General features: G+C 37.9%; 1 protein-coding gene across 1 annotated transcript in view; it reads right to left on the bottom strand.

Annotated features, from left to right (window-relative positions):
• Positions 1 to 2,605: 2,605 nt before the first annotated feature.
• Positions 2,606 to 13,926, bottom strand: part of FAM102B (family with sequence similarity 102, member B) — a 26,049-nt gene continuing 14,728 nt past the window's right edge. Inside the window, exons 8-16 of the mRNA XM_009324228.1 lie at positions 13,337 to 13,366; positions 12,707 to 12,823; positions 11,442 to 11,488; positions 7,376 to 7,482; positions 6,309 to 6,404; positions 5,557 to 5,743; positions 5,338 to 5,465; positions 4,867 to 4,936; positions 2,606 to 3,262 (exon numbers count right to left, since the gene is read on the bottom strand). Coding sequence (XP_009322503.1) covers positions 3,220 to 3,262; positions 4,867 to 4,936; positions 5,338 to 5,465; positions 5,557 to 5,743; positions 6,309 to 6,404; positions 7,376 to 7,482; positions 11,442 to 11,488; positions 12,707 to 12,823; positions 13,337 to 13,366 — 825 coding nt within the window. The 3' untranslated portion in view covers positions 2,606 to 3,219. The remainder of the gene's footprint in view (positions 3,263 to 4,866; positions 4,937 to 5,337; positions 5,466 to 5,556; positions 5,744 to 6,308; positions 6,405 to 7,375; positions 7,483 to 11,441; positions 11,489 to 12,706; positions 12,824 to 13,336; positions 13,367 to 13,926) is intronic.

The following is a 13,926-nucleotide window of genomic DNA, read 5'->3' as shown; positions in this document are numbered from 1 at the left end:
TTGAAAAATTTTCTTCCTTTTTGAATTGAAATACAGCTGAGACTGGAGTCGGTTATGCATGGTACAGTTACTTCTCTTAATCCTTACTATACAATTAATTGATTGCTGAACTGATCTGAGTGCCCCACAGTCTGTACTACAATTAGCTGCAATTTTCACCAATCTAGTTGTTTTTATGTAAGAACAGATGCTTACTGCAGTACCAAAAAGCTTGGTTATTTTGAATGCATGGATGAGAAAAGAAATACATACCACAAATAGTTTTGTTAGAAAAATAAGAAGGTAATCTACACAGAAGCTATACAAGCTGTATGAAAAGTTTAAGTAGTAGTAAGTCTTTGCACTCAGCTGAGGAGGATTAATTTTGCCATTTGCAAGGTGAGGAGGGACTATACACCGTGCCCTCACTTTCCCCAAATACTGCTAGTAGTGGAGTCTGCATAATAATTAACCTACCAATATGCCTCACACTTTAAAACGGATTTTCATTGGCGTAACATTGACATACTATTCCTTTCCAGAAAGCAGATAGTACACAGATAACTGTACTAGTAACGGTGCCCTTAGATACTTTGTGGACTGGAGATGAAGTTTAATAAGCTGCAGAGGTGAAGTTTGAAAAGCAGTAGAGAAACTGAAATGGACACAAACTTCCAGTTAAGTTTGTCATTTTTGCATTTAAAAAGACGACATAATTGTTTAGAAACATGTTCCAAGCTGAAGACATGAGTTTATTGAATGTCTGAGACGTTTGCATTTGAATACAGTAAAATAAAAAAAACTACCACCAACACATCCCGAACAGTTTATACGAGAGTCTCCAGTATTCCTATAACACAGTTTACAAAAAAGAAAATACTACATCTAAATATGAAGGTTATGTTCCACTTGAAATACGCACAATTAGAGAATAGCTTCATAAGGAGTCGTAACTCAAAATGAGAGCAATAAACTACTAGAATACAGTTTTGTTAAAAGCTTGATTTCCATGTAAACTTCCCTCCTATTTAAAAGATCTGCTCAGGCAAGAAAACAATTGGTTTCTAGTAAACAAAATATCTAATCTATGGCAGTTAGCTCTGTCTTTTAACATAGAATACGCGTCTGGGCTATGGAAGTGCCCTTAAGAATTACATAAGTAGCTGTATAATGTTTTTTAAAGGTCTGTTTTCCTCAAACTATGCCTATGTTTCTAGTAAACTTAAGTAAACTACCATCTACCTACTACTGGTTTTAACAGATTTGTCAACAAGTGTAGCAGTGTTAGAGAGTACTGAAAACAATTTACGCACATTTCATGCATCTTTTTTGGTTTGCAGGAGGATTTTTTTGGTACAGATTAGTTGTATAACAGGAAAGGAAACTGTCATGATCTGAGAGATAGTTGTACACTAGCAGTTATGTAGTTTCTGTTTAAAATTCCTGTGGAGGACAGAAATGGATAATACCACACTTCTATTAACATCAGCTAAAGTATGATCTTTGTATTAATTCTTTTACCCATTAAAACACTTCAAAGAGATTATAATTAACAGTAGGAAATAAAAGTAAGTACCGTAACTGTGAAATAGCTCATATGAATCGTATTCAATAACAGTACTCAAGCTTTAAAATCTGAAATTTCCTTAAACACAAAAAAATCAGTTTAATAACTCTACTATGGATGTATGGAAAACAAAGCCTGCTTCTCCTAATTTAACCTATTAAATATGGCCTACTTATACTTCAATAAAAGGGTGTCAGACATCACTCTGAGCAGAATTTGAAGCATTCGGAGCTTTCAGAAATGGCCACGCTATTTGTATTTTTATTTAATCCAAGCCTTACTGATAAACAATACAACTAATCATAACAAAACTAAGGTCATTTGCCGTTTACAGTTAAATACAGCAGAGCCAAGCCTGAATTAGAACTGTGTCACCTAACCCATCCCTTTAAAAATCAATTCTTTCATAATTCTCAATGAAGATTTTAAGACATCTTTCATCTTTCTTGCCTGTCAGGCAAATCACTATTTGTGCAAATTTAAATACAGTACATCGACCTTAATGTGACAGCGGACAGATAGTGAAGGAAGAAGCGTTCAACAAATCTGCTGCACAGTAAGACTTTTTCAGAGTGCAGAGTATGTGTACAATAAAGTGCTTCTCAAGTTATATGGATAATAGTGTAGATGTTTACTTAGTTTTAAAGCTTAAATTGCTCAGTAAATAGTTTAATCTCCCTGTACCTCCCCAATCCCACAAGGCACATTCAAAATACAAGCGAAGCACTAACTAACTGTGAAGGATTAAGCTACAATAAAGAGTTCTAAGTGGCAGTAAGCTACTGACGACCAGGTCTGTAAACAGTACCACCCCACTGCATCCCAAGGGTCACGCGTTACCGAAGTGAGCTGCTGTGGAAGCAGCTTCTGAACTCCACATTTACCAACCAAGCCAGCTTTCTTGAGAACACGCTACTGTGCCTTAGTATCTTCATTCGGAATCCCACTTCTTTTGTCACTTGCATGAAAACATGTGTCACATTTAATGCATTTAAGCCTCTAGACTTCATTTACAGTTAACACAACTGATTACTGGCTGGTTTAGGTCTATTTAGTTTATTTTTTTTTTAAATGCATGTGAAGTTCACCTCTACTGTTCAAGCTTACAATGAAGTTATGCTCAGTACTCTTAAGAGAAGGATTTGATTATGTTAAAAAATAGCTGGGCTGTTTTGTGGAGGCCTTAATTTGGACGTGGTATTAATTTGGACTTGATAGAAGTAATTAGCTTCTGTAAGACTAAAATGGTAGGTAGGATCAAATTGAGTAATTCATTTCTTCAGGTTCGTTTAAGACCAACTTTTAGAAGCTTCTTTAGTAAAGAAGTTACAAACAAAGTACATCGCCACAAGTGATCTCCTGCATAAAATACTGAAATGGGACTCACTTAATCGTGCTTCCAAAAACGTTTCACACAACTTAAAAAGCAAGTAATTCCACTACCATCAGGTAGAGTTTACAAAAACAGGCCAAGTGCTCACACAAGGTATACATAGCTAAACATCGCCTTCATACCACAGAAGCAGCAGCTCGATGAGCAAGAGGCATTCCATTGCTTGTCAAAAAAAGGTCACATTGATTTCGTTTTGGCTTTCACAACTCTTGCAACAGAGCAAACAAAACCAGAAGTATCAATGCCAGAGCTCCAGGTTTTCCTCGTGTGTCATTCTAGTCTAGCGTTTTATCACCACCTGCTCATATGCTCCAGATCCTACACTGAAAGAACATTCGAAAGAAGTTAGTTCAATTCCAATTTAAATGAAAGCTAAACAGCAAGTATCACAGATCAGCAAGTTTACTATTTAAAAAACCACCCAAACCACCCCCCCCACCCCTCCAAAAAAAACCCCAACAAAAAACCCCAACCGAACAGCCCGTACCAGAACAGCTAAAGGTGAAGGGTAGAAAACATGCGTAATTACCGCGCCCCTTAGTGCCTTACAGTTTAATGCATTAAAGCGGTTTGTGTTATACTACAGTCAAAATGAAGAATGATAAATACTGTTACTGAAAAAGAAGTTACTGTTGGACTTCTCTGTAGTTCCTAAAGCATAATCTTTTGGGTACCCCTCCCACCCCAGCTCTATCATATGCAGCTAATACTTTTAATATACATTTATACATAAATAGATAAATGGCTCTAAAAAACAGTAAGTGATAGTCTTCTTACATTAAAATACAAGAAAAATGCCTTCCAGTCTTTTGTTCACTCTGAATTGTGAATGCAGAGTTACAAAACTGTCTCACCCCCCACGTGACAGAGCGTGGTGGGTTGTTTTACATGGCAAACTGCAGTACTACGTCAAAAATCAACAGGGCCAAGCTCTGCCGTAGTACAATATTCTGCCTGGACTGTTCTGGCAACTGAATTAGGACAGATCTCTGTATACTACTGCAGTGTGCTCTGTAATCATACGCCTTATCCTAGACAGAAATTAGTGTGCCCAGTTTGCAAATGAGCCAGTGAATTATCTTTTAGCCATCAGCATTGCTTGCTTGTGTAAAACGTATTTGTTTTATAACTCTCAGCACGTGATCAGCTGCCTTTATACCTAGTTCCAGAAGTACTTGCTGAAATACTGATGCTATGCTAATTCTGTGAGATAAAGAAAAATCTTAAGAGTTACACTGGACTGCAGAATCACGGTATTAGAGCATATTCTTACCTGTTTTTAATGTTTTCTCATCTGAGAAGACTCAAACATTCAGCTCAAGTCATATATCAGATTATTTGAAGAGGGTTTAGAGAAGAAAAAAACCTCCCTGGTTCTAAAACTACTACAAGAAGATAATCTGAAGCAGATTATCAGAGAGAGTTTAGGGCTACAAATAGCAAGCCTTTGAAAGAGGAATAGCGTAGCATATGGAAACAGAAGGAGTTTTGGGCAAAACTGAAGTGAAGAAAATTAGGCTTGTTATCAGGAAGACATAAAAGTTTGATACTCTAAAGGTGGATGTGTAAAACACTTCAGACTTTCTTCCAGCTCCAGAGAGTAACGCAGTAAGTCTGTAGAGCTGAGATTTCAAACTGATGCCCGTTTCCGGTGTCCATACCAAAACACTGCTCGTATCTGACAACTTTGGAACTGAGACTCTTCAGAACCTCCGAAAGTTAGAATTCTTATGGCTGACACATCAGTTTTATTTTGGAACTAACCTACGTGTTTTGTTTTAAAACCTGACCATCTGGTTCTTCTGGTGCCTTTAAATGATACAGAATAGAAAGACACAAAGATCAGGAATGTATATACAGAATAATTGCTGTGCAAGATGCATTTTTGTTTAGTATTACCTATGGATTAGTTGTTCAGGCTACATACCTGTTAGGTAGATGATGGCTTCCAAAAGAAGTGCTTCCACCAGGGCCCACAAATAATCTTAAACCTTCTTCTAAAAAGCAAGGGAATTAACATATGTTAGCTTCCTTTAATGTTGCCCTAGCTAAAACTAAGTCAGTTTAAATCTACCAGTTTTGTAACTGATACTTTCAGATGCAAACGTTTTAAGCAATGAAGAACCACACTTCACATGGTATAGGTTGGAGGAACTACCTTCCTCGTAGGTTCGCCCCTGCTCTTTTCTTATCAAGCTTAACGTAATTCTCTGGGAAGGTTACCCTAGTCACGCAAGGGTCCTTTCAACTTCTGGGAGACAGGATGAAGCAGAAAATGTAGCGATCCATATGCACAGTCCTTATCATTACAAGCAACAGGGACTATGAAGAGAGTGGATTTTCCTAAGGCCTGTAATGCGCATCAATTTTCCCTAAGCTTCCTTGTTTATTTCCATACCTTCTGCACTTGAGTCTAAACTGAAGTCTTGACTCTGGAGTATCGTTTCAACTATATCATCAGCATCAACTCTGGTAGCATCAACCCTCTTCAGCTGTGACTCCACAGAGTCTTGCTTTACGGGATGTCTGCAAGAATAAATGTATTTAGAGCTCTTAGAAGTGATACAGTAAATCAGGTTTTACTTCTGCTAGGTAAGGCTTTCAAAGTTAAGCGTGCCTGCAGAGTTTTTCTGATGGTGCATCTTTAACAGATGTATCAATATTAGCTTCAGTTACTTTTGGCTCAGTCTCTTCACAGGGCTCCAGAATACTTCCAATTCCTGTTGAGGTACTACCCACTGAGGTGTTCCTCCTGTGGCAGAGTTCAGACAGGCTGGACGATCTAGAGTGACACGTGCTGTATCCTGTTGGGAAGGCGCAGGAGAACTAGGTTAGGTACGTTCTTGACAGCCACGGTCATTACTTGTATTTTACCATCCTGAAAGCAGAATTTGTGTTTTGTCTTCTTATAAAGAGTCTTCAAAAGCCTTATGAATATATGTGCGTACACCAACTAGGCAATTTACTTTGGGTTTCATATTCTAGCACATGCTGTTTTCTTTTTGTTCTAAATAACTCTTTACTTCCTAACAAATGTAATGACTTGGTGTCATTACTTCCCCTTCAGCTTTTAGAACTAAGTCTCCATTTGCACGTTATTTGTTTTTACACATGGAAGAGGTAAAAATCTCATTCAGATGTGTTAATTGGAGGGAGCTAGGGGAAAAAGCTGTCTCACATCTGAACAGATAATTCATTGTGCTTTTAAGAGGAAAAAAACGTTACCCTCCCCACACCTGAAACTCCTAGGAAAAAGCTTTCAACTTCAAACCGTTTTGTAAAACATATAAAGTCTACTTACTTTCTACGGTCTAAAACTGTGAAAGTAAATAAACCCCAACAATTCATAACAAAATTGTTAACAGCTACCTGACAGTTTTGACTGCTGACTTGCATAGCTTGATGTTCTGGAATGTCCGCATGCACCAAGTTCATCTGGGACCGAGGCGCTCTTTGATGAGACATCTGCAACACGTGCAAGTCAGATACTGTTGCTAAAGCCAGCTTTGTTATTACTTGGCCTGTAATCTTGACTAGACTCAAAGGTCAGATGTCCCAGAGGGGTTAGGGACTTGATACTGGTTTTCTACAAACCCTTTGAACATTCAAGTGCTGCAAAAATACCATGTATGTTAACGAATATGCGTTCCTTAAAAAAATAAATCATAATACGTTTCTGTCTGAGTAAAACAGAGAGTACCATTGGGTTAGAAAGATTTGTATGAAATGTAGTTTTAGATTTGCCTACGCTGTAGACATTAAAGAGATCACCGTGCTTTCCGTAGTACCACAGTAGAATGGAGTGCTAGATCTTTCCTGGCTGAAAAAGTAACTGTGGTTAAGACAACTTAAGCTGTGTTTAGGGTGGAAATTAATAAGCTAAGAGCCTGAAGCTTGTAAAACAAACAAAAAAACCCAACCCCAAAAAACCCAAAGCCCTGCCCCAACCCCCAAATTTCAACCTGTAATAAAGTGTTTTAATAGTACTTTTTTCTAATAGTCTAAATTTCAGAGTAACTACTTCAATTTTAAACAATACCGAGAACTTTTAGCACTCAAAACTTACTCAGTTACGCATATCCCTATGATTCATATGTTGAAAATGAAGGGCCAAATTAAATGCTCAGTCAAAATACAAATCCAAAGCAAATCAAGAAATGCGGCACACAGAAAATGAAAGATCTTAAATGTTAAAAAGAAGGCAGACTATCAATCCAATTTCTATTCTTTCTTTCCATTAAATAAACCATTACTGAAGTAAAAAAGAGGTTCCACTGATGTTATCTAGGCGAGTGTGTCTCAACAAATCACCGAAGAAGGTCCCTTTGTGGGCCACCTGTCAGCATCCCTTTAAGTTCTGAAGTATTTCGTGCATCTCCTTGAAGCTACGAAGCCAGTTATAAAAGAACTGAGAAATTAAAAGCATTATTTTATACCTGCTATGCCCAGATGTACTACTTTTAAGTTTTCTCCGCCCTTCCTGTCTTCATGCAAAGATTCTGATTCTCCAGCAATTGCTATGGACGTTGCTGTGGAGGGAGGCCTGTAAGAAAAAGGTGGTTAAGATTCGCTGTGCTTTTGCTGTAATCCCTCCAAATTGATCAGCACAGGTTTTTCTTTTCACGTAAGTTGGCATAATTCATACTGTGCTTCAAGTTAATCGGCTTGTAACTTTGTTCTGAAAACATGCTGCCGAGCCCCCGTTAAAAAGAAAAAGAAAAAAAAAACCACCTTTTGCTATTGAGCTTCAGGACACTTTACAGAATCCGTCTGCTCAGCCCTCCGTCCTTCAGGCCTCTGGGGATCCGTGGAAAGACTTTTCCTTCTCTGATGATTGGTGGAGTGATACGTGTTTATTTTGAAGTTCTTGATTTTTTTTTTTTTTTTAAGTGTATGAATCACAGGATAATTTACGTGCTAAGAATATAGATAATTCAGTACTTCATGGAAAACATGCCAAGATGGTAAGTTAAAAAAACCACCAAACCTGCACAACGACAGTTGCCCTACTTGGCTCGTGCACCGTGACGTACTCCTGGCTTTGTTTCATCTCTGTTACAGTACACGAGGAGATTCTGGGCTGATAACCCTCCCACTCCTAACAAAGGGGCCTATGTTACCATCTCCGCGTATTCCCCGCTAAATTCTACCTCCTGCACATTAAGAAAAGCATCATGTACGATACAATTTAAATTTGGTTCAGTATTAGAAAAGCTTTTAATAAAGCTTAAGTGCTTGTTTCAGTTTATACCAAGACCCAAAGGGATATTTTAATTAAAATGAATAAACCTCTAGGTTTGTGTTTCGCTGGTGCAAAAGAAACTAGAAAATGACGAATCTTCTCTTGCAAGCAAATACAACTAAAACACCTTTCAAAACGTTACCTACGGGTTTTTTAATGCTTTGTTGGTTTCGACTTTGGGAACAGTTTGTCGGTCTGCATACAAATGGATATTTGTTGACATTTCTAAGATTTCACATATTCAATAAATTAGTCACTGTCTATGTACAGGAACGTATCCCCTCTTACGTTACGTTTGAAAGTTTTTTGGGAAAGAGAAAGAGAAAAAGCACTTCTGGAAATACAATGCTTGTGTGATTTAACTGCCTAACATACTTTTGAAAGCAAGGACCGAGTGCTTTCAGGGATGTCACCCCAGATCAAACATCAGGCCTCCTAGGCTTCTTCATAAAATATGTAGCTGATTCCAGATTGTGAAACTGTTTTAAGGTTTATTTTTCCTTCTACGGAGAACATCTGGATTAGATAAAATTTTTGTTTTGTTTGTGTTGGAAGTTTGCGTTCCAGGAAATGGTTATATCATCAGTTTGGAAGAAAATGCCAAGTCTGAATAATTTCAGTTAGAGATTTTTTCCTAGGGAACCAGAAAACTAGTTAGGTACTAATTTCAACTACTTTGGTACCAGCCAGTAAAGAACAGATATACATTGTTTTGTAAGTACACAAGACTGACGATTGGCTAGTTGCCTTTGAGAAATTGTTTATCAGTATCAGTGATGTATTTGTTGATAGGTCTGACCCGAAGTAAATCAAGAGGTGCTAAATAACTAGGGATACAGAAAAGCTTTGCCCAATCAAACAAATTCAGATAATACCCTCTTACTGTTTATTCAGTAAGCACAAGACGAGATTTCAGAGCGTTCTACTCTTCTTATTGAAGGTTAGAAGAAGAGAGGAGAAAGGGCCTTTCGTGGCACAGGGGGACATTGAAGAGTTCCTGCAGTGAATCACCTGAGCCAGACTGGTGCAGGCAACGTTCTCAGATCGCCTCAGAAACAGCGGCAAGGATACAGCCACAGCAGTAACGCACAAAGGTTTTTTCTTTGCTACAGGAAACAGTTCTCGATTCTCCTAATAAAACCTACAAACCATGAGTTACTCCATACTCGCACCTCAGACTGAGTTAGGAGATCACGCTGCTTTTCTTGGGCTGCAGCCTCATTTCACTTTAAACACAATGGTTTTTACCTAAGAAAGGCTTCAGTATATGTTTACTGCTACTGATTAAGCCCGTATGAGATTATTATCCCTCTTCATTGGATTATTCAGAGGGACATTGATTGCCTACATAATCTGATAAAAGATTAGTTTAAATTCAGTTTATGAGAGTTTTGAATAAAAAAACTAATCCGTACTGAAGTAGAAGTGTTTTAGTGTAGCAGTTGGTCAGTAAGCGCTGTATCTTTACAATGGAAGATATCTTTGATCCAACGTAAGGTCTGAAAGTATAAATGAAAGTTGAGAACCTACACAAAGAGTTGAGATTGACCTAACAAGGGTGAAGCCAGCAATTTTTTTCCAGATTGTTTTCCTTAAGCTCATTTCTTCTTTTCAAGTTATATGTAATACTTGGAACGCTGCCTTAGATTGTTTTTGAGAAGGCTGACATGAGAACAGGCATGTTGTCTCAGACCAGAGGTCTGTCTTGCCTTGCGTCCCGTTTCTGTCAGGAGCAAACAACAGATGCTAAGAGAATATGGCACACGTAGTAATGTATCACCTGAATATTCTTCCAGCATCTCCGCATCTGTAGCTTAGGTATTTCTTGAGCCTCGTAAGATATTTTGTACTTAACAGCCCTCAATAATTTTTTTTATTCAGGAATTTGTCTTGATTCTTTCTTGAGCTTTTAGTATTCACAACGCATAGTAGCAAGGAGTTCCACAGCTTAATTGCATGTTGTGGGAAGAAAATACATCCTCTCATTTTGATTCCATCTCCTACTAGTTTCAGTATAACAGCATGGGCAATGAAGTGAACTGAAGAAAAATTTGAGTTAAACTAGAACTTAAGGGATCAAATTTATTTTGAAGGAATTATTTCATCAACCCCTCCCCCAAACATCTTGTGACAAGTAAAATACAACTAAGTTGGTTTAAACCTGACCTAGATGAAATTGCCATCTACTGTCATGTAGAGTTAGAAAAGATTGACATTAAACTGAAAAGCACATACACTTTGAACAACCCAGTCTACCAACATTCGAAATTACGGAAAAGCAGTGGCATTAAGAGTCTTGGCAAGTATTGAGGAATTTTCCACACTGCATTCATGGAAGCAGATTCTATACATATCTCTAAGCCTATCCTTAAAATGAATGGCATTTAGGTTATTATGAAATATCTCTTGTAATACAGATGACATGTGAGAGTTCTTCACTTCCTACTGATCAGGATAATTAAGTCGTGGTTAGCAAGATAGTGGTGTTCTCTGGAAACAGGGAGCTTGCCAATTGCACTGCTTCCGCTGAGCTTGGGTGCCTCCTAACAAAATGGCTTATTAGTCTGGAAAGAAGGCAACAGTTTCCTCTCACTCATGACTAGGTTTTCCCTAGCACGCGTGATTTTTCTGTCCTGTGGTTAGTTATGGAAGCTAACGTGCTCTAGCAAAACCGTTACATTTCCTTAACTACAGATTAAGGACAGTGAGGCCAAAGGATCCTGAATGCGTAGCAGTGCATTTTCCTAGCTATCGCCCCCTTCAGCTGTTACCTCGTGCATCTTTTACTAAGTTGCATAATGTCTTTGCTAACTAAATATCTGAAAGTGCTTTCTCTTGTACTGAATCCTTTAAAATCATCTGAGACTTGTGAATAAAAGGTGTAACAGCACATTCTCCAAACAAAAGTATTAGTCACATCACCCCATACCAAGTAGGTTTATACAAGCTTGCTGCAGGAAGAGTTTCCCTTAAGTGTTTCTTTTATTTTTATTTTTCTTAATTACAGATGGACATAGTTCTCCTTGCTGTTAAATAGTATATTTTCAAGCAAAGAGTACTATGATACTTCTACTGGTATTTTTACCACGTGAGCCATTATTCAGCTACCATCCCATTTTTTTGTGTGTGTGTCCCCCTTTTTTTTTTTGTAATATTATTGCCAGATTGGAGAGATTTATAAACGCAAATTAGAAGTGTCATTCTGAACATGGAATGTAGGACCAAAACACTATCCCACACAGATTTTTTTATAGACTTACGTTTTAAAGCATGGGTCTCCAGACATTAGCTGCATGTTGATCAAAACCTACACATAAGAAAACAAAATCCACTGTAAGAAAAAATATGGAATTGGTCTGTGATACATGGTCATGTCACTAAGTTACACTTGCCACAAATCTTACGTGTAAGTGAAATAAAATGGCATCGTCACATACGCAAACACACATGCAAAAAACTACATCTTTTTTCTTAGTACACATGCAAGCAACACAAAATAGCATTTAAAGTAACACAGTTGCAGGTACAAGATTCTGCAAAAGATACACAGATCAAGAAGAATCTTAGAATCCATAATAGTTAAGATGGCGTCAAGGGAAAAAGAGAGAGACGGGAAATCTAAAAGATTAATGAGTAAACAGAATATTGTTTAAAACGGTGGGTGCTGAAGTATGTTCTTCGCTGAGAGTGTTTAGCAAACTGCTAGCATACCAGAACTGGCTGTGCTAACATCAGAGATAAAGCAAAACCACAGAAGGTAAATAATGCCGTAGGACAGCAATGCATTGAGAAGGCTTGTTAGCTGGGTCGAAGCCGTCAATTAAAAGTTTTCTGGAAAAAGTCTATGACTGTCTTAAAGAAATCAGAAAGTGCATGCTGAAATGGGGTACTCAATAGTATGAGAAATTAATCCTAGTGCCTTGGTAGGAAAAGAAATTTTTTACAAATTTACTTGTAACGTTCTGTATGTAATTATTTTCAGGTTAATGCAGCTTATTCAATTTTTTAAACTCCCTGGACTGATGGGAGAGAAGGGCAGGGTGGGTTTCTTCCAGCAGTGCTCGCCAGTTGTTACACTGATCACCGTCAGACAGGAAAGTTCCGGAGTCACGGAGGTGTTGAAGCTGGCTTATACATAAATAAGCCAATGAAGAGATTCACTCTTAAAAAAGCTGCAGAGGAAGTTACCCAGTCTTAAAGATATAATTGCTACGTTTGTATGAACGTATTAACTTTTTCGTCGAGCTTCCCTATTCCATTTTTCAATTCCTGTTAGAATAGGGATACCTTTTGAAAGCTTTTCCTTTACAGCTATCCAGCTCCCTTTCAAAGAGTGTGGGACAAATTCTGTTTTTGACTGCATGGATTTCGGTGATTCTCTCTAAACAACACTGGTGCTTTTACTTTAAATAGTTTTCCTTCTAGAAAGAGGTTCAGCAAGTATGTTTTAAATTTCATTAAGTGCTTAATAATACCACTTGTTCTCTGCTTTGTTAGTTTAAGTAGGATAAAGGAAACAAGTTACTTTGAGAATGGAGTTGTCCTGTCTTGTATTTTTGGTATCATAACCTTCCAGTAAACAGCGACGAGTGGTATTTCCCGATCCAGCAAACTCTGCTAGATTTAGATCTGCAAATCCCAGCTGTTAAGAGAAGGTGACAAAGTTAGTAGTGAGCGTACTACTAAATGAAGGTACTTGCTACAGGCACAGTATTGAGTGCCACTCCACAGCAGTTTCTCTCAAATATGAATAAAAGGATGCTCGTTAAAGGGAGTGGCCCAAGGCAAAAAAGCAGAAAAAAACTTGGAGCGTCAAATTCTGCACAGCTCTATTGTCAGTTAAAAATGAAAGCCTCGAGAGAAAAGAGAACAGGGAGAGTTTTCTTTATTTCTAAAGTAAACACATGCAGAAGGGTTTACCTTTATCAACCCTTTCAACGTACTAGATTGAAAGAACAAAACATTCTGGTGGTATAATACTATTATATACTTATTAAACACCCTGATGGAGAGTTCCAACACCACTGTGTCACTATAATGCACATAATGAAATCATGGGTATTAGAGTGCTATTCTGGAATTACTTTAAAAGGGCATTAAAATGACAAGAAAGAAAAGCTAATTCGCAGGCAAAATTAGATACATCTCAATTTACCTTTGCGTATGCCTTTCCTCCTTTTAACTCCTAGAAAAAAAGACAACAAGACGCGCCGTTAAGCCATTAAAGATACTGACTGGGGTTTTTTTTTGTTTGTTTTGTTTTTTTTAGAAAAGCAAATACTAATCTTCATTTTAAAATAGCTCAACACGCATTTGCTAGGCTATACTGTTGTCACGTAGAAGCTGGCATTACTAATGTCCTCGGTGCAGGCCAGCGGGAGACTCTCATCTTGCGCGGGGGGAAGGGCGAGGGCCTGATGCCGACCAGCATTTGGCTCTTGCAGAGTCCAGCCCCAAAGGTAGGAGGTGCAGCATACGAAATCCTGGTACTTAGCACAGTTCAAGGCTTCTAAGTTTACTGCTGCTCGCTAGAAGTATCTGTCAAGGGCTAACTTTATAAAGGCTGATGAGCGATTCCTTTGCCATCCTGCTGGAAGAGGTGTTCTTTTCAATAAGAACATAAAACCCCATGAATTAGGCAAACTAAGGCAATTAATAGGATGACTACGAAATTCTGACTAGAAGAATACCTGACATGATTGCAGCTAAAATTTGCTTTAGGAAGTTTATCAGACAGTTAAAAAT

Source organism: Pygoscelis adeliae, unplaced genomic scaffold (assembly GCF_000699105.1).
Source record: "Pygoscelis adeliae isolate BGI_AS28 unplaced genomic scaffold, ASM69910v1 Scaffold265, whole genome shotgun sequence".
Lineage (NCBI taxonomy): Eukaryota > Metazoa > Chordata > Aves > Sphenisciformes > Spheniscidae > Pygoscelis > Pygoscelis adeliae.
The sequence above is the reverse complement of the archived record's forward strand: the minus strand, read 5'-3'. Positions and strand labels throughout refer to the sequence as shown.